The sequence below is a fragment of the Bemisia tabaci genome, chromosome 6, assembly GCF_918797505.1.
Source record: "Bemisia tabaci chromosome 6, PGI_BMITA_v3".
Classification (NCBI taxonomy): Eukaryota; Metazoa; Arthropoda; class Insecta; order Hemiptera; family Aleyrodidae; genus Bemisia; species Bemisia tabaci.
The window spans coordinates 17689565-17708986 of NC_092798.1; the positions used below are offsets into that span (position 1 = coordinate 17689565).

The 19422-nt window shown below is 36.6% G+C and overlaps 1 protein-coding gene across 1 annotated transcript; it reads left to right on the forward strand.

Annotated features, from left to right (window-relative positions):
• Positions 1 to 15556: 15556 nt before the first annotated feature.
• Datp (purine phosphoribosyltransferase family protein Apf) lies at positions 15557 to 19252 on the forward strand. The gene is made up of 4 exons (XM_072301310.1): positions 15557 to 15696; positions 16601 to 16806; positions 17910 to 18025; positions 18542 to 19252. Exons 2-4 carry the CDS (start codon positions 16698 to 16700, stop codon positions 18746 to 18748), a joined length of 432 nt encoding a protein of 143 aa, XP_072157411.1. The 5' UTR covers positions 15557 to 15696; positions 16601 to 16697; the 3' UTR covers positions 18749 to 19252.
• The last annotated feature ends 170 nt before the right edge of the window (positions 19253 to 19422 follow it).

The following is a 19422-nucleotide window of genomic DNA, read 5'->3' on the forward strand; positions in this document are numbered from 1 at the left end:
ATCAATTATCCTATTTTCCTTATCACACCCTAGTATATATCTCATGGCCGAATTCTGTCCCTTTTGCAAATTTCTAATATCCTTACTACTTGCCTCTCCAAGAAGAGAAATGCAGTAATTTAATTTCGCTCCAATTAATGAATTATAGACTAGCTTCCTACTCTCCTTCCCTATAAAATCCTTAACCCTCCATAGCATGCTAATCTTAGCTCTATACTCCTTGGCCACCTTCCCTATATGTTCTTTCATTTTCAGGTCTTCTGATATCCATACCCCTAAATATTTCATCACCCTAACTCTTTCTAATTCGAAGTTCTCTATCATTATCCTACCCGCCCATGTACCAGGCCCTACTTCAAATACCATATACTTAGTTTTCTGTACATTCAGAATCAGCCAATTTTTCTTTAACCACATCCCTAGTCTCCTTAGATCTCTACTAATTACCTCGGCCACTTTCCCTACATCTCCTTCACTACTAAAGACTAACGTATCATCCGCAAAAAGGCTCAATTCACACTCCTTCATCACCTCCTTCAGATCATTTATATAAATTAAGAATAAAAGAGGCCCTAATCTACTCCCTTGGGGTACACCCAGTTCTACACACAATTCGTCTGATAGCTTTTCACCCCACACCACTTTCTGTCTCCTATCCTGTAGATAGTTTATAAACCATTTTAAAACTCCATCTACTATCCCTATTTTTTTTAACTTCATTATCAGCATTGGCCTATTTACAGTTTCAAAAGCCCTTTTTAAATCTAGGAAAACTGCAACAGTAGTTTTTCCTTTCTTTTTCCTCTCCCTCCATTTCTTCATCAATCCCTGTATCAACTCCTCTGGACCCATCCTCTTCCTAAACCCTCTCTGTTCATCAACAATCGTTCCCTTTTCTATTAAATATTCATTTAATCTCTTCACGACAATCCCTTCTATCACTTTCTCGACAAAAGGCAAAGAATTTATTGGTCTTAAATCCTCAGCTTTTTCTGAGTTAGCAATTTTTTTAATTGGAGTAACCCTCGCTATTTTTAGTTTCTTTGGCATAATTCCCTCAGTAAGTGACTTATTCACAATTTCTAATAATATCTTACTAAAATTTTCTATCATCTCCTTCCCTACAACACTACACAGTGGATATTCACTATTATTATTTTTCATTACACTTACCAGTCCCTGTATTTCTTCTAAGTCAGCCAGGCGCCATTCTTTCCAATACGCCTTATCAGTTTGTGGATACTCATATTCATCCCCATTCATACACCCATTCTCATCATTACATTCCCTAGATTCTTCATCATTACAGTCCCTAAGACTTTTGACACTATCGACAAAAAATTTATTTAAATCATTTGCAGCACCAATCCCTTTTGACTTTACTCCATCAATCACCACTGAACTATCATCCCCTATTTCCTTCCCTCTCCCTAATAACTCATTTAATATCCTCCACGTTTTCCTGCCATCCCTACCGTTCTTTCTTAAGTTTTCCTCATAATAATTTCTCTTTTTCTTTCTATAAATCTTAACAAACAAGTTTCTAAGTACCTTGTATCTTTTCCATCTCTCATCAGATTCTTCTTCTATCCAATTTCGATACGCATTATCCCTGTCTACTCTCAACTTTTTTAGTTCCTCATCCCACCATCTGACCCTTCTGATCTTTACCAATTTCTCCTTAGTAGTTACACATTGTCTTGCCCCTATCTCTAATTCTTCGTACAACTTTTCTACCTGTACCTCCTTGCACTCCGAATTTAGTTTGACTAACAAATCTGAAAATTTATTTTTATCGAAAACCCTTTTTTTCAAAATCTTATTTACCCTACTTTTTACCCCTCCAATCCCCTTCACTACTGCTTTAACCCAGCCCTAGTAGCATGATTCACTTTCCCCTTCCTAACAAACGTATAAGGAATTAATACCGGTTATATAATCACCATTTTAACTAAAGTTTATATATCGTGTATATAAGTTTTATATAAAATGCCCATGAAAATAATTATTCATATTTTCAGAAGATAACGTTTATATAAAATTTATATAATTGAGGAAGGGTTTTTATAAATTTTCTTTATACGCATAGTATCCTTTTGCTTAATTTGCTTATTATAACTGTTATATAAATGACCTGAATGACTTTAACGTAAACCTATCTCATTTTCATGAATGATGATGATGATCTCATTTCAATGAACACCCTCGACTCTCAGACTGCGTGGGATAGGTATTATTAGAGGTACTAATGGCTCCGAGACGAGTTAAAAGGGGATATCTCGGCACACAATCCGAGGAGCCCTGTTACCTCAGTTGGTAGCGTGTCTGGCTCATAACCCTGCCCAGTTAGACAGCAATATTTTAAAAATATTGAAATTTAATATATTTTTAAAATGTTTTTCATGTATTTTTAAAATATTTTCAAAAGTACTTTTGAAATACAATCAATGAATATTTTTAAAACATTTTAAAAATATATTAAAAATATAAAAAATTAAAATTTTTAAAATAATATTTTATAATATTTTTAAAGTATATCATAATTATTTTTGTTAATATTTTAAAAATATTATTAAATATTATTTTAAAAATTTTGATTTTTTTTAAAATGTTTAAATTAATATTATAAAAATTTAAAAGAAAAAAGGAAATGATAATAATAATAAATAAATAACATAAATACATCGACATAAATTCAAACTAGAAAAAGGCCCAAATAATTAAAACTGGAAAAAGACGCAATTATAAAGTTAAAAAATAGAGAGAGAGAGAGAGTTAAAAAATGAGAGTTAAAAAAAATAGAGAGAGTTAGAAAAAATGATAGTTAAAAATCATGATAGTTAAAAAAAAGAGAGAGCTAAAAAAATGAGAGAGAGTTAAAAAAAATGAAAATGAAAAAATTACATCATGAAATAAAAAACAATAAATAAATAAATAATAAATAATAAAGTCTGGTAAAATATCATAAGAATCCGTCAATAAACAAAATATTACGGACTCAGAGGCCTGCGATAGTTAAGAGATTGAATTTAGGGGCCCATTCATATCAAGCCTGGCTGGTCTGGTGGTAAAGTACTGGACTTCGGATTGCAACTCCATCCCGAAGCGTGGGTTCTAATCCCGACTAGGACGGCGCGGATTTAAGGTAAGTCACAACTCTACGATGATCCACCACCTGGTAGTAACGCATATGAAAACTTGCACACTTCATAACTAGAGTGCGCTACCAGCCAGGAAGAATAATGAAAATTCATTTTATACACTCTTTGAATTTGGTTATATAACTTTTATACTAAGGGTTACATAATAAAATAAGTTTTTTAGTAAACTTTTAACTAAAAAACTTTACATCCATTACATAAACAATGAATATTCTTTAGCTTGTGGTTATTTACGGTTTATACTTTTAAAAACAAATTTTTTATATAACTCTGCTACTAGGGAGCTGTGATCACTAACTTTTCTCTCGTGCACTACCTTGCACACGCATTCTTTCCCTAGCCTCCCCCACTGAAATAATAAATCAATTTTTGAGGATGAGTTTTTTACTACTCTTGTTGGTTCTTTTACCAGCTGTTCCATCCCTAAATTATCAGTAATTTCTTTTAACTTCTTTCTACCCCAGTCCCTATCTAAATCCCATCTTACATTAAAATCCCCTAAAACCAGACCTTCCCTAACTGACTCAATTTCTTTAGAATACCTTACTTCAAACCAATCCAAAAATCCCCTCAAGCTCGTATTTGGCGATCTATAAAGCATGTCTATCTTGATTTTTTCTACTTTCCCTTTTTTTATACCCACACTAATAACCCAAAATAGTTTATTTGATATTACCTCAGTCCCTAAACAATCTAATCCCTTTTTTACATACATTACCACCCCCCCTGTATGCGTACTGTACGAATTAGCCCTAATCAAATTATATCCCTCAATTTTAAGTTCCCCATCCGCTACATTATCCGTAATATGCGTCTCCCCCATTCCTAAAATATCAAATTTACCCTCATTTGCCCAATCCCTAATTTCGTCAATTCTTCTAATCAACCCGTTTACATTCCCATACCAAATTTTTAATCCTACATCCCTATTTACTTTTACCCACTCATTATTTCTATTAAGTACTTTGCTTGAACTCTTTAAACTTTTAGTTTCATTAACAATCCCTAACTACTAACTAGACGAAGGAGGGCTGAAGGGTGGAGGGGGTGGGGGAAGCCGTAAAACGTAGACGACCCTCCCTGCCGAGATACGGCAAACGAGTTTCACCGAAAAACCTTCAAATTTCTGTACTAACCACAAACCGTTGCGAAGCTGCTTTTGAGGTTATAAACACAGTTTTGATAACAGAGATAAGGGCTGATATGCTGATAACACTAGTGAACTGCTAGGACGACGTAAGAATCCTAAAATTTCATGAAATAATTTAATTTTTCGAAGCAAGCTCAGTTCGGTACTAGAAATTCATATCCAAAGCTATTCAGTCGATCCAGGTTCTCTAATTTTCGTGTCACTTTCATAGTTCCATCGTCTAAAATTTAAAACGAGGAAAGTCTATGTAAAAGTTGTATATCCCTATTTATCACATCGTGTTTCTTTTACAGCCGAACAGTATCAATCAATTTTTTGTTCTTTACTCTCAAACTGCATAGTACTTGAATTTATATCATGCTGTTTGATGAGTGGTTAAAAATTGAGGAGTTGAATCATCGGATTCTTCAGATAGAAACTTAAATCTTTTAATTGCATTTACAAAATACCTGTCACTTCAACTCAACAATCCTCAATGAATAAATTTTTGCTCATTCTTGTTTCTCGGTAGGAGTTTGTCACTGGAGGTTCGCCTTCTTGGGCCCTAAGTAATATTCACGATCTATATGTTTTGATGAGAGACATTTTTTTATGAGCCAAAGATTCAACCAGCAATTCTTGATATTGATTCACCTACAACTCACTCAGTAATCATCAGTACAGGATTCAGCCACCCTCAATTAAATATGAGAGGTCATATTGATGCTGCAAGCATAGAATAATAACTAGCATTTATTATTCTATGCTGCAAGTGTGTTCACAAGTTTTTGACTTTAATACATCATAATTGTATACAAAAATGTTGAATTTTCTTCCCTGCGTTAAAGCAAATAATCTTGGATACTGTAAGCCAAACTTTATCTCGCCCAGAAATTTCTTTACAGCCAAAAATTGTTTTACTATCCACAATTTTCTCTTCGGGAGGAAAATGAGTTTCATCCAATTAGTAAACTCTGACTCGTCCCCAGTGATTGTAAAAATTTGGGAACTAAACGGATAATCTCGTGAATAACACCAATGACACATTTTCCCTCTGTGTATGGGCATCATTGAAAAAAGCTTACGTAATATATCATTTTATTTCTTTGACCTCCCGTAAGAAAAGTGACACATAAGGCTTTAAATTTTTTTTATGATGCTGCTGATCAGTTTCCTACTGTTTCTGCAATTGGGGAAAAATTACAAATCAAATGAGATTTGACTTACTCTCAGAAAAAAAAATAAAAGCAGGGCATCTCTGCTTTTTTTTGAATATGATCGACAGTCTCCCTTTGAAAGACGTCTAGGCATTCTTGACCAAATCAAGTCATCAAATGGCCAAGGCCAGAAGCTTTTTCTTCAAATAAAAATGACCCACAGGTATTTGATGGAATGACCATGAATATAGGTACAATTAAAAGTTTAGGTCCTTTTCTGCCGGACACAAGTGCACATGGACGAAGTATTTAGGTAACGTAGATGCACCAAACTTGAACCATAGGAAAGAGATTCAGAGTCTTATTCCTCCATAATAATGAGGACCAAGTTTGAGGATTTTTTGCAACGTTCAAAATATTTTGACAGAGAAAAATTTAAGGCTCTTGTTTAATGCCAAACTACTCCAAAGTCATATTTTCCTTAATGCATACCTTTAGCCTTGATAAAGATCGCAAGGATCGAAAAGCTTCAGCTATAATCTAATAAATGTATCTCTCTTAACACCTTGGCGTTTTGTATTCACATGTTCCTACTATTAGTAACGCACTTTGTTGCATTTTTGTCAAAGTATTCGTTCAAATGATGATAATGCGATATTGCTCACAAATTTCTAGGAATTTAAGGCACATGAGTCAAAATTGAATCACAACATCAAGTCTAATGATATCGAGATCCTGTCAGCAGTTCAGCATCAATATTGCTTGATCAATTAAGTATTTGCTGGTTGCAAATCCAGTTTGCTTATTAGGAAAGCATCGGTATTTGCTGCTCTCAATTCAAACTTTATCAGGTATTGAGCAACATGTATGAAATGGTAAGAAAAGTGGAACTAATCTGGCCATCATAACCAGGGCCAAATCATGATATTTGGATAACATTGCAAAATGTAAAGTATGTAATAGTAGTGTAACAGAAGAGAAAGGAAGGAGATGTCAATGACAGTGAGTGAGTGAGATCTATCAGCGTTCATTACATGGCAAGGGTACTACTATGATCTTGCTGGCTAAGATTCACATTCATACACTGATACTTCTTGCATCCTTGGAAGCATTCTGTTTTGACACAAACAGAAGCTTCACAAAAATTCAAATGACGTAGCTCATGTAGATAAAGAAACTTTTTTTTTTTTTTTTTTTTGAGGTTATTCACGCGATCAACATTAGTAAATGTTTTTAGCTGTGTGGATGGCGAGGGGGAACACTAACTGTGAGGACACACTAAGGTATCATTATACCCAAGCGTTTTGATGTCGTTGCTTTTACTTCACTTCACTTCTAAATTGTTGTGATCAGTGAGTTTGATGAGAGAGTGCACTAATACAATGCCAAGATGGCTTGTGTGAGAGGAAAGGAAAGTGGGAGGGGAAAGGAAAGGAGGGTGATGGATCATCAGGCAGGGAGCCGATCCGTGAATGGTTGATGTTTTGCGACTGTGTGCCGCGAAAATTCGAGTTGTCTCGTGGCTTTATAGGTCGTCAAAGAAATGAGCCCTTCTGAGTCTTCTCACTTCTTGACTGTTGTCCAGTAGGTTGATGGCTGCAAAATTTGGGTGATTACTCAGTCTGGTTACATATTTTTTTTTGAGCTTTGAGATGTATTCTTGGACTGGTTCGATGTTGGCAGTTCGAGCTATTATGTTATTGTTAACGTATTTTGGCATTCCGGAGATCATCCTCAGTGCTTTATTTTGAGAAGTCTGAATGATCTTGATGTTTGATTTGGAGGCCGTACTCCAGTGTTGGCATCCATAAGCCCAGACTGGTCTGATTACAGTTTTATATATATGCACTTTATTTTTGTAGGACAGATGTTTATTTTTAAATAGCCAGTAGAATTTGGTAAGAAGGATTTTGATTTGCTCTTTCTTGGCTTTGATGTGGTTTTTCCATGTGAGTTTCTTATCGAGGTGGACTCCAAGATATTTATATGAATCTTTAACTTGAATAAATTCTTGATTAAGGGTTAGTGGAGGAGGATCTCTTTTTTTGAGTGTATATGTTACTTGCGCACATTTTGGCTGACTTAGATTAATTTTCCAGTCGTGTGCCCAGACTTCTACATCATCCAAGTAGTTCTGCAGAGCCTCTGTCACTATGACCGGATCTATGTGCTGTTTGGCAAAGTTGGTGTCATCAGCGAAGGTTCCAATTTTGATTTCAGGATCTTTGGGGGTTGGCATGTCAGCTGTGTATATGAGATACAGTATGGGACCAAGTATGCTGCCTTGCGGCACTCCTGCCAATATGTTGTAGATTTTAGACTCTTCACCTTGTTGTTTGACTGAGAATTTTCTATCGGCTAGGTAGGATTTAATGATTTTGAAGAAGTCTGGGAGCATTTTTTTTACTTTATGGAGTAGTCCAGGGTGCCATACTCGGTCGAAGGCCTGGGATATGTCTAAATACACTGCTCCAAGGTATTCCCCTTTTTCTAGCGCATCAGTGACTGCTTCAACAAATCTGTGTATTTGTTCTATTGTTGAGTGCTTTTTTCTGAAGCCAAATTGATAGTAAGGGATGATTTTGTCAACTTCGATTTGGAGGCGTTTTAGGAGTATCTTTTCCCAAAGCTTGGAAATGCAGGAGAGCAAGCTAATGGGTCTGTAAGAAGATGGGTACTTGAGATCTTTATCAGGTTTACCGATCATCATTATAGATGAGTTTTTCAATTTCTCAGGGAAGTATGCAAGTTTAAAGGTTTGATTTATAAATGAAGTTAGAAACACTACTGACTTACGGGGTAGTTGCTTGAGGACTTCATAGCCAATATTGTCCTTGCCTGGAGTTTTTTTGTTTGGGAGCTGGTCAATGATAGCCTTTATTTCCCTTGGATTTGTGGGTCGGAGAGGTGTAGTATATTGGGGGTCTTCTTTGATAGATTCTTCAATTGCCTCATCAAAGTCTGGGTTGTGGATTATATTAGGTTGAAACACTGAAGAAAGGTGTTGTGCCATTATGTTGGCTTTACTTTTAGGATCATTTATCCATCCTTTTGTTGTAAGTAGGGGTGGCATAACCTGAGGTTTTTTTGTAATTGATTTAGTAAGCTTGAATAAGGAATAATTTGTATCTTCTTTATAATTGATTTCAGATAATTTGGCATTAAATGAATCGTTGGTATAATTTCTTAACATGCGTGATAGTTTTCGTCCTTCCCTCTGATAGTTTGCTTTGTCAGAGGGGTCTCCGGTTCTCAGGTAATGGGATCTAGCTTGTCTCTTGAGTTTTACCTGTGCTTTGATTTCTGCTGGGTAGTATTTAGGTTGTAGTTGAGTTTTTTGTCTTGTTGTAGAGTGTGATAGAGCTTTATACAATATTTGGTAGAGGTGGTCGAGCGCTTCATCTAAGTCTTTCGGTGTTTTTAGACGGCAATTCAGTTTTAATTCTTCATCCATTATTTTTCGAAATTTGTCCCAGTCTGTTGAGGAATTATACAGTTGTGTTTCTACTCTTCTAAAGATCGAGGATCTTGAGTGGTTTGCTATGATTAATGAGTGATCTGAACAGGTATTTGCATGGTTCTCAAGGAAAAAGTAGTTGGGATTGGTTCCCTTGACAACAAAGAAGTCTATGACATCTGGCTGCTTGGTAGGATCGACTGGCCAATGAGTGGGGGATTGAGTAGCTACAGTCCTGGCATTAATTTTATCGATGACTGTTTTCAGATCTTTTCCTCGTTTTGAGTTGGATCTGGAGTTCCATGAGGTGTGGTGGGCATTAAAATCACCACCTACAATGAAGTTAGGTCCCAAATGGTTGAACATAGTTTGCATGTGGTCTTGTGAGATGTGTGGAATAGATTTCTTCTTTGGTGGGATGTAGGCTGCAGCTATTGTGACCTCTACAGCTTGAATATTTAATTTGATTGCTGTAACCATTAAGAGAGGTGATTGAAACGGTTGGATTTCGTAGTGAGGGATGGTTTCTGAGATTAAGATCCCAGTGCCACCACAAGATTTTCCCTGGGTAGGGTGATCAGTATGATAGAATTTGTAGTTTCTAATTTTGAGATAGGATTTTTCGCAGCAGTGCGTTTCAGAGATTAATAGTATGTCAAGTGAGTATTGATGGAGGTATAGTTCTATTTCGTTTCGTTTTTGGATTAGTCCATTAACGTTGATGTGACCAATTCTGAGTAATTTGGTGTTCATGGTTTGGAGTTGTTATTCATAAATTGAATTAGTGATGTCATTATTGACATTAACGTTTCAATTGTATTATTAAGTTTTTCAAACATGGCAGTTTGCTTGTCTAACAGTACTTGGGTCATTCCATGTCAACTCAACCAGTGAATTTTCATGACCATCTTCGATTTTGATGAAACTTGGTGAGCATAATGATCCGTATGATGGTATGAAAATCCCAAAATTTCAGCTCTCTACGACCAATAGAACCGAAGTTACGGGGGCTCAAAGATGGCAAAAAACCCCCCGGGGCTGTGAACCCCTTGAATTTCAAAAAATCATAACTCGGGTTCTAATTAAGCTACAGGGCTCAGCTTGAGCTTGTTTTGAAGCTGTTTATCTGCTCTATTGAAAAATGAATGAATTATGTCATTTTTGAAAAAGGGGTGCCTGTTCCCCCCAATTTAAACCTTTGGGGGGCTGTAGCAAAAAACACCCCCCCTTCGATTTTTGTCAAATTTTCATATTTTGTACAGCAGACCCTCAGGAAGGTTCTGTGAAATTTTCAAGTTGGAGACTTGATGGAAACTATTTTTTTCTCATTTTTGAATACAATTTTAGCTCATTTTCGGTGCATGCAAATGGGTAATTCCACGGATTTTTGATGGTTTGACCCCATATTTCTAGTTTAGCTTGCACTTAAATTGAGGAGAGGTTCTTTCACGACTATGCACAATTATGAGGGTTTGTTGTCTTATTATTCATGGGGAGGGAGGGGGATCTACATCCCCTTCTCTCCACCTGCCTAGAAAGGATCCTATCGTAGAGAAGAAAAAATGCAATCAGCTTTAATGTTGTTAGCTTTAATGCAAACCTCTCAGATAGACTGTTAAAGATTGAGTTTTCTCTTCAGTTTGAGGGAGGCATTGTCAGATTCTTGTTTTGATAGAGAATAAACTCGTCCAGTCTGTGTTGTTGGATCGACTGTCATTAGAACGTCTGAGATTGGCACTTCCAAAATGTCAGGTTTTGATGGATAATAGAAGGAAACATTTGGTCCGGATGGATGGAGGAATGTTAGTTTAACTTCATCGTTGACAGGGAAGGTTTGCAAAACGCAGGCTAGCCACCATTCAGATCCATACATGCAGACCACAAACCCCCTTATTTCGTCAATCCCCAGGGTTAGCTCTTCAGAATTTTCTCCGGTTATTGAAACTGTTCTTGCCTCCTCAGCGCGAGAAAACAATTTTGTCTGCAGAGTTGTGTTGCTGATAGGAATGAAAGCATGTAATTTTTGTGTGCCCGCAATTGTTTGACAAGAATTGAATTTTTCATGAAGGAGTTCGCAATGCATTTCATACTCTGAATTTAGAACATACTGAAAGTTCATGGCATGAATGTTAGTAGAAACCCAGTCGTACAATTGTCTGGGCGTCATTATTTGCTCATTATATGGACGTTGCAGGCTTGCACGAGCAGCGAGTCTTTTAACAGTGCCGCCTACACCGTCACATGCGTTTTTGCCATGAGAGGTGGCAAAATGATGCCATTCTGCCTCCACATTAAATTCTTCCGAGTGGGAACAAAGGCTGCTGTAATTTTTACGGTTTTTGTACTGACTTGCAGCACCATCAGAAAAATAGTATATCTTTTTGACATTATTTGGAAATTGAGCCTTTAAAAATGATATTAATTTTACCAGAAATAGATGCACGGAGACTGCGTCATGGCGTAGACAGTCAGAAATTATTATGTAGCTGATGTGCTGCAGCGTTTCTTCGTGACGATAGTATGCTACGAACGGATGTATGGTCGCCTGATCATTATTCCAATGGAAGCCTTGTATTTCATCTTGAAGAATAAAACTATAATTTTCAGCAAAATCTAATACCACTGCGTACTCTCCGTTTTCAAGCGTTTCTTTTTTTTCCTTGAAAAAGGCGGCCTGTTGAAAGGCTATGAATGAATGCGTAAGTAGGTTCCTCAAATTGTCAGCAAATGCTTCTAAAAAATCTGCAGAATTTTGAGTAACTTCCTCCAACTTTGCCCTGTCAGTTGTCACCCATTGCTGGTAGGATATCTCATCAATCTCATTTTCTTCAAAGGCTCTCTCTAAACTTTTCTTTAGCCCCTCTACACCGGGGCATTCCTCACATTCTTTGAAGAAGCACTGAATTCTCGGAGGATTGCAAGCTATTTTAGCAACACAATGTTTATAAGACGTTAAAGGAACTTCAAAATTCTTTGTCAATTCAGCTAGTTTCCCACCATACATCATTAATTTCATATTTTGATGTTGGGCGCAGACGCAAACTGCATGGGAGCCACTCGAACCTGGAAGCACACAATTCTTCGGCCGGAGTGAGGAGAACTTTGAAAATCCAACTTTGATGCCTGGATTTTCGCCTTTAAACTGTGCATAAGCTTCTTTTAAATTACACAATATTAGTCTCTTTTGTACATGCACCCTTTTCCCATCTATTATAAGGGATTTAAAATCTTTCTTTCCGGGCATAACACGGCTTATTTCATCTGATTCAAAAAATTTTTTTATTTGTTCCTCTATTTCTGCCGATAGAATCCTGCCAATCTTTATGTTTGGAGTTGCTAAAATACCCTTTTCTGCCTGAAGCTTCTTCGCTAAACGAGCAGTGTAGTTGGTGGTGTTGAACGTTTTTTCAATTTTACTAACTGTCCAAGATTTCGGAAGAATAGTTAGAATTTGAAGTTTTTCACTTCTTGATTCAGATCCAGAAAATTTTTCTTTGAGTTGACTGATGATTTCACATTCAAATTGGTCTTCCTCATCACTCTCGTCGGGTAATTTAAATAATTTTCTTTTTAAAACGCGAGTAATTTTGTTGAATTTATTTTGAGGATATTTTTTGTGACTTACAATTTTTTGGTTTGAAACAGGAGATTCCCCCATAATTGCCAGACTTGAATTGATGCTCTCGATTGCCGAGGCAGCTTCCGCTTGAGACGTCATGCTTTCCTCAAAGGCACTTGTGCCTGCCTCTGAATCATCGTCGAACTCTTCTTCCACCCCCCTCCGCAATTTCCCCAAGTCCATTCTACAATTATTACAAATTTTATCACCCAGCCTCAAACTGGGAACAATGTCCATCATCCAGGGTTGAACATCCCTCAACCCATTGGAGACTTTGGAGTGGGATTTTTTATTTAAAGGATTAGAACAGTACATTTTAGTTTTCATAAATTTAGACATGGTATTAGGAGGGTTTAAAAGGAAGGAAAAAGGAGGACTTAAAAATTTTGAGGGGGGCTGATAAATTTTGAATTTAAAAAGAATAAAGCTGTGACACAATAAAATTTTGAAATAGGAGAATACTGATATACTTTGGATTTCGAATTCAAAAATATATAGATGGGTCGAAAGAAATTTTAAATTTAGCTCATTTTCTTCTCATTAAATAGGAGCAGCTACTCTCCTCTTTCCATAGTAACAGAAGAAAAGGAAAGAAGGTTAGCTTCAGACATAACTGAAGCCATGCAAGCCAATTTTTACCGCTCAATGATTGCTTGATAGAGCAAACAAGTTAATTCCCAGCTGGATTACTTACTTGATGGACCTAATTATTCTGATTTTACAGATTGATCATTTCGGTTGATTTATGAATTGTACTCAATGTTAGAGGGGGGGGGGGGGGGGGGCTCAAAGAATCTCATAAGCAAAACTCTTTTTCATCAAAATAAGGGGACCTCTAAAGCAAGTGTAAGTTAAGGAAAGTGCATGAGGTGGAACCATACTGACGCTGGGTCAAACCATCAAAAATCCGTGGAATTACCCATTTGCATGCACCAAAAATGAGCTAAAATTGTATTCAAAAATGAGAAAAAAATAGTTTCCATCAAGTCTCCAACTTGAAAATTTCACAGAACCTTCCTGAGGGTCTGCTGTACAAAATATGAAAATTTGACAAAAATCGAAGGGGGGGTGTTTTTTGCTACAGCCCCCCAAAGGTTTAAATTGGGGGGAACAGGCACCCCTTTTTTCAAAAATGACATAATTCATTCATTTTTCAATAGAGCAGATAAACAGCTTCAAAACAAGCTCAAGCTGAGCCCTGTAGCTTAATTAGAACCCGAGTTATGATTTTTTGAAATTCAAGGGGTTCACAGCCCCGGGGGGTTTTTTGCCATCTTTGAGCCCCCGTAACTTCGGTTCTATTGGTCGTAGAGAGCTGAAATTTTGGGATTTTCATACCATCATACGGATCATTATGCTCACCAAGTTTCATCAAAATCGAAGATGGTCATGAAAATTTTGCCAGATTTTTGGTTGATTTGGTATGGAATGACCCACGTTTCTAAGTATGTTCGGTCATTTGGTTGGTTGTTTTGTCGGGCATTTTGTTGTTCGGTTTGTTGTTGGTCGCCTGATCCTTCGTTCTGGTGTTTGGTTTCGTTATGGTGCTGACCCATTCGCCTGTTTGGAGGGAAATTAGTATTATAAGGTCTGGACCAGAAATTATCCTTAGGGGGGGGTTTAGCGGCATACTGGTGGTCGGGGTCACTGTTGTGAGGGCGATTTAATCTAGACGCCTGTCGGAGCTTGATCCTGTCGATCTCTGCTTGGTAAGCAACACATTTCCTATAGTTGGCCGGGTGGTTGAGACCACAATTAGTACACTGAACGGGCTCATCTTTTGTTTTTAAGCAGTCTTTTGTTAGGTGTTGTTGGTTACACTTGACGCATCTGGGATCTAGACGACAATAGTTTTTGGTGTGGCCAAATGATTGGCAACGGTAGCACTGAACTGCCTCTAAGGTTCTCGCTTTGGGGGCTTCTACTTTGATTATGTATCCTAACAGTTTCTGTAGCTTGAAGATATTACGGCTATTTGGTTCTGGTTCTAGATTAACAAAAAAAGTGGTGGAGTTGTAGTCATCTATAGGTTGTTCAGGATTAGGAATAGCTCGTTTTTTTGCTAAAACTACACTTCTAACTTGAAATCCTTTTGATTCAAGGGCTTCCTTTATTTCCTCTGATGAGTAGACATTGTCCATACCTTTGATTACAGTTCTAAGGGGTTTCTCGTTTTTGAGGGGGTGAGTAAAGGTTTTATAGTTATTATCATCTAGAAATTTGAGGATTTTCAAGTAGATTTTCGGTTCCTCAGAATTTATACGGTACATGGATCCTTGCTTTTTGAGTGTAAACTGGTTTTCGTCAGCTACTTTAGCATGTAGATTATCCAGTAGATCTTTTATGTTGGTGGGTTCCTCTTGAAGGAATATAGCCGGCGGTCTGCCATACGATTTTTCCTCTTCTGGTTGATGCTTATCTAGAATACTAAATCTATTAGTCACTGTTGTTTTGTTACCTGTGTCCGGGTTGTACCTAGGTTTCAGGATTGTAGGCTGAGGTTTCGTCCCATTGGCGGAGGCGTCGTTGGTAGTTGCAGCATTCTTCTTTGGCTGAGGTTCTTGGGAAGATTCTTTGTCCGATTTGGATTTGGTGTTGGTGTCTGCAGGTTGTTTTGCTTGCTTAGAGGATTGACCAGGTGGAGTTGAGGGGGGTGGGTTTTTGGTTAGCGGCATGACCAAAGGGATTGTAAGGCTTTTGCAAGAGGGGCACTCTTTATGTTTAATACTATGCCTACATTTGATTAAAGAGTTTTCGATTTTTAGGCACTTAGAACATCTGTGCGCGAAGTTTTCGTGATTACAAATCAGGTGATTGAGATGGGAGTTGGGAAACAATATGTAGAATGTACAATGATTTACATTACAAAAATACAATAGTAGTAGTGATAAGAGGAAATCAATTTCAAAAGCGCGGTGTTTCTGTTTACGTTACGATAGTTGAGAGGTGACACTCCGTGGTGTACGTTGCTTGTCGTTTGCCGCATCTCAGCAGGAAGCAAAAACCTTCTTATCAGTATACAATGTTTTAATTTCGCTCTTATCAGTTTTCATCAGAATCAACTCACAACTCGTCCCTGTTATCACACTCTCGTATTTTTTCCTAGTAATTTGTGCACTGAATTGTTATTGTTTTTCCAAGAGTTTTTCCTCCTTGGATCCTCAGGCAAATATGTAATTAACTTGGCCTTTTTTTTCTGCACATTACCCACCTTTATTTTCCATGCGACACTTGAAAAGACAAATTCAACTCAATCTCAATCCCATTATCACCTCTGGTCAATCGTTCTCTAACATTTCAGACTATAACACTTGTCTCTGATAATAAAATGGTATCATACGAATGAAAAGGCAGCAATAATTGTTTAAAATTTACTGTGCCAGTAATAAATTAAGTTGAATTGATTTCATGAAATGGACTGCCATCCCTCTTGCAAACTAGTCTCTTTGAGCTCAATCCAGTTGAATTCACATTTCTTTTTTCAACTTTTGATTCTGTGTTATGTTATATTATATTTCAAACTGATATGCTTCATCATTTACAACAGAATTGCACCCAAATGTAACAAAAAGTTAGGTGCACTTACACCACGGAGTTTTCATGTTCAAAGCCATTGGAAAGTTGGAATAGATTCTTTCGGGGGGATCCTACGCCCCTCTTATTACGAGTGCTGCCAAGGTTTACAAGCGTATGGTTTCTTACCCAAGACATCTCTCTCAAATTCAAGTCTTGCAACCTTATTTTTTTTCACTTAATTCAAAACCGCAATTAATGTAGTGGAAAGGCATGGAATGATCTAGTCTCAAGTACCTGGTTTCGAAGTATAAGTATAGGACTAGTTATTTTTCCTTGAGTCCACACCGAATAACCTTACGCACTTCTAGACATTGTCAGGAGATCGTCTGACGTTACTTTGACATGTTAAGTTAAGAGAGGAATTAAGGATTTTCTGTTACACTCCAAAAGTACGTAAACTTATTTTACGTAGACTCTACCTTGTTGTCACAGGGTACCAATGAAATCTAAAGAACGAATCAAGCGAAGTATTATGTGTATTACCTTCATTTTATGTTACAGCACTTCGGAAGCCACCTTAAGCGCCAGGGGTATTCAAATTGAATGACAGTTGCTTCCTGTTCTTGTTCACTTCATTATTGTGATAGTCGCATTTCCAATGTCCTTAAGAGCAGCAGGATTTATTATTTTCCGCCGTGCAAACACCATAATTGAGTACTTACTCCTTCAAGCATCGTATGGTCACCATCATTGGTCACCACCCAAGGGTGAGCTTGCTGTTTACTTTTCTTCCTAAGATGTCTTTTCAAGGAGCCGTGAAAAGCCCTCTGATATGTGAGATACAGCATGTCGACGGTGCAAGTCGGCAATCACATAACTCGTTTGCGGTGTCTAAAAATCTCCGCCTCTATGTTATTTTTTTAAAGGAGAAAAAATTGACATCATTCCTTGAAGTTTTTGCAGAATTTTCTTCGCACAAAAAAGAAAACTCATGGCAATTTTTAAGAATATCCGTTCTGTAGTTACCGTTTAAAAAATACAGTATGACAGGAAGTCTGCGACGTTGCAAACCGAGTTATGTGATTGCCGACTTACACCGTCGATGTGTTAAATCCATGACTGAAGTCAATAAGCATACGACTATATTGACTTTCAACATTTTCTTAAGTTACTTACTTTTTAAAAAGAATTGAAACAATAATACAACCTGAAATTTTTTCTGCTCTCACCTACGTATATAAATAACAGAAATCTTTGAAAATTTCTGGAAAAAATATCAAGTATAGTCTACTCTAATTGATCATGTGCTCAGGGTGCTCACCGATTCAAAGCTTTAATTTGAAAAGTTTGATGAGCGTAATTCAAAGAAAACGTTAATTCTCAAGGAATAATCTCTGAATTTTGAAAGATGAAAAGCATTTTGAAATTTTTAGACTCCAATTAGTAGTCAAATCAGCTCTGTGACTCAAAAGAGAACGATGGATACGTGTAAGTTAATTTAAAATCAGGATCGCACACTGTATCTCAGTTGTGTTTGCCCCCTATTGGTTGGGTATGTTCCAATTTTGCTTAACAAGACTCAATACGTCTGAGTGACTGTTAAGGCGAGATCAATCTTGATAAATAACAGACTAAGTAAAAACTGTAGTTGTTTCCATAACATCAATATGAGAACTTAATGGATCTGCAAAAAAGTATCTTCTTACACCTTTTGGGACACCGCATCATATACTCTTGAATTCCCAACTAATTGATGATGCTCCATCAGTGATGAGTTTTTGAGCATCTTGTATTTATTATTTAATGGGAAAATCAGTGGTAACCATTCGAATGTTCTATAGTTGATTTTAGTCTCTTTTCCCTCTTGTAGGACACGTGGATCCTGGTGAATCTGATTTGGAAACCGCATGGCGAGAGACAAGTGAAGAAACTGGATTACCTCAAAAAGCTCTGTCAATCATACCAGATTTTCAAAGGACTTTAACGGTAATCCATCTCTCAGCTCAGATATTGATTTACGGATTTATTAATTTGTTGTAGGCTGATTTCAATAACTTATTGACAATTGGTATTAACTGACTGACCAAAATTTTTAATTTTTGCTACCTTCATTGTTCATGATTGAGAAACGTTTTCTGAAGATGTAGCAAGTTTTCTCCCGGTGGACTGTAATGAAAGTTATCATGGGTAACGAAAGATCCATGAATAATAACCATTGGAATATTAAGTTAATGAAACTTTTAATAACATCCAAAAACTTTGTTTTTAGAGTCTTTCTTTTGAAAGGCAGAAAGAGGAAGAGTAAATGATGTCGTAATTTAACTTCAACTGTCGGTTTCTAGACAATAGTGATGGAAATGGGTACATTGAAGAGGCTAGAAAAAGGCTTCTTACATTTAAGTTTGCTATTACTTTTGATTACGAAAGCACAAGTCTCGTTTTTTTTAATATTTATCTGTTTACCACCAGACCATTTTTAAATTGAAATGTTTTGCATTCCAGTATATGGTGGGTGATAAGAACAAAACAGTGATCTACTGGTTAGCTGAGCTCAAGGATCAAAACGAAACTGTCAAAGTATCTGAAGAACATACTTCTTTCAAATGGGTGCAGATCGATGAGGCAATTCAACTGGTTGAACATGATGATATCATAGGTCTCCTAAGAGAAGTTAATGATTATTTGTCGAAAAACAAAGTCAAGAACTAAAATTTTCTTATCAGTGACAGGATGGTCACAATTCTGCGCCAAGCGGTTGTAATGTCTCTTACAATTCACGATTCATCAAAATGGAGCCTATCGTTTTCTAATAAGTTTTTGTGGTATTAAAGATGGAAAATTCAGAATTATAAGGGTTCAAGTTCACATTCAAAATTTCTTAAACCTGGAAGTTTAAAAGATAACGTCGTAAATATCTGTGTTTCCTCCTGGTCCTGCTCAAATTAAAACTACCTATGCAAGATGATTGCTATTTTGGAGCACACCTCTATTATCAGATTTAATTATATTGTGGCAGGTCACGCTTCCATTGAATAAAATTGTACAATCGAATTGAATAATTTGTTGATTAAAATCTAATCAATCGATTTTATATAAATTTAGCAACCGCTCAATGTTTTCCATTCCTTTATTAATGTTCTCCGACCAAATATCAGTTGATAATCTGTGGCCTTTGAAACCCTGTAGCAATTCAGATTAAAGGCTGTGATTTCATTTGTTGCCCGTATTTTCTCCAGGCGTCTTCCTAAAGTTAAGTTTAAAGACCACACTAAAATAGTGAAAAAAGGAATTCATCCTTAATTACATGTAAGATGAAAAGAGCAAGAAGGTTTTACAAAAGAAAAAATCATACTAAGAAAAATTATCTTTTTGTAACACAATGA

Bases quoted from the DNA above. Each gene is read 5' to 3' on its own strand.
- Datp (XM_072301310.1), top strand. From the start codon at position 16,698: ATGTCCTTAAGAGCAGCAGGATTTATTATTTTCCGCCGTGCAAACACC. The intron at 16,807-17,909 runs GTGAGCTTGCTG...TCCCTCTTGTAG, and splicing joins TCATTGGTCACCACCCAAGG to GACACGTGGATCCTGGTGAA. The intron at 18,026-18,541 runs GTAATCCATCTC...TTTGCATTCCAG, and splicing joins ATTTTCAAAGGACTTTAACG to TATATGGTGGGTGATAAGAA.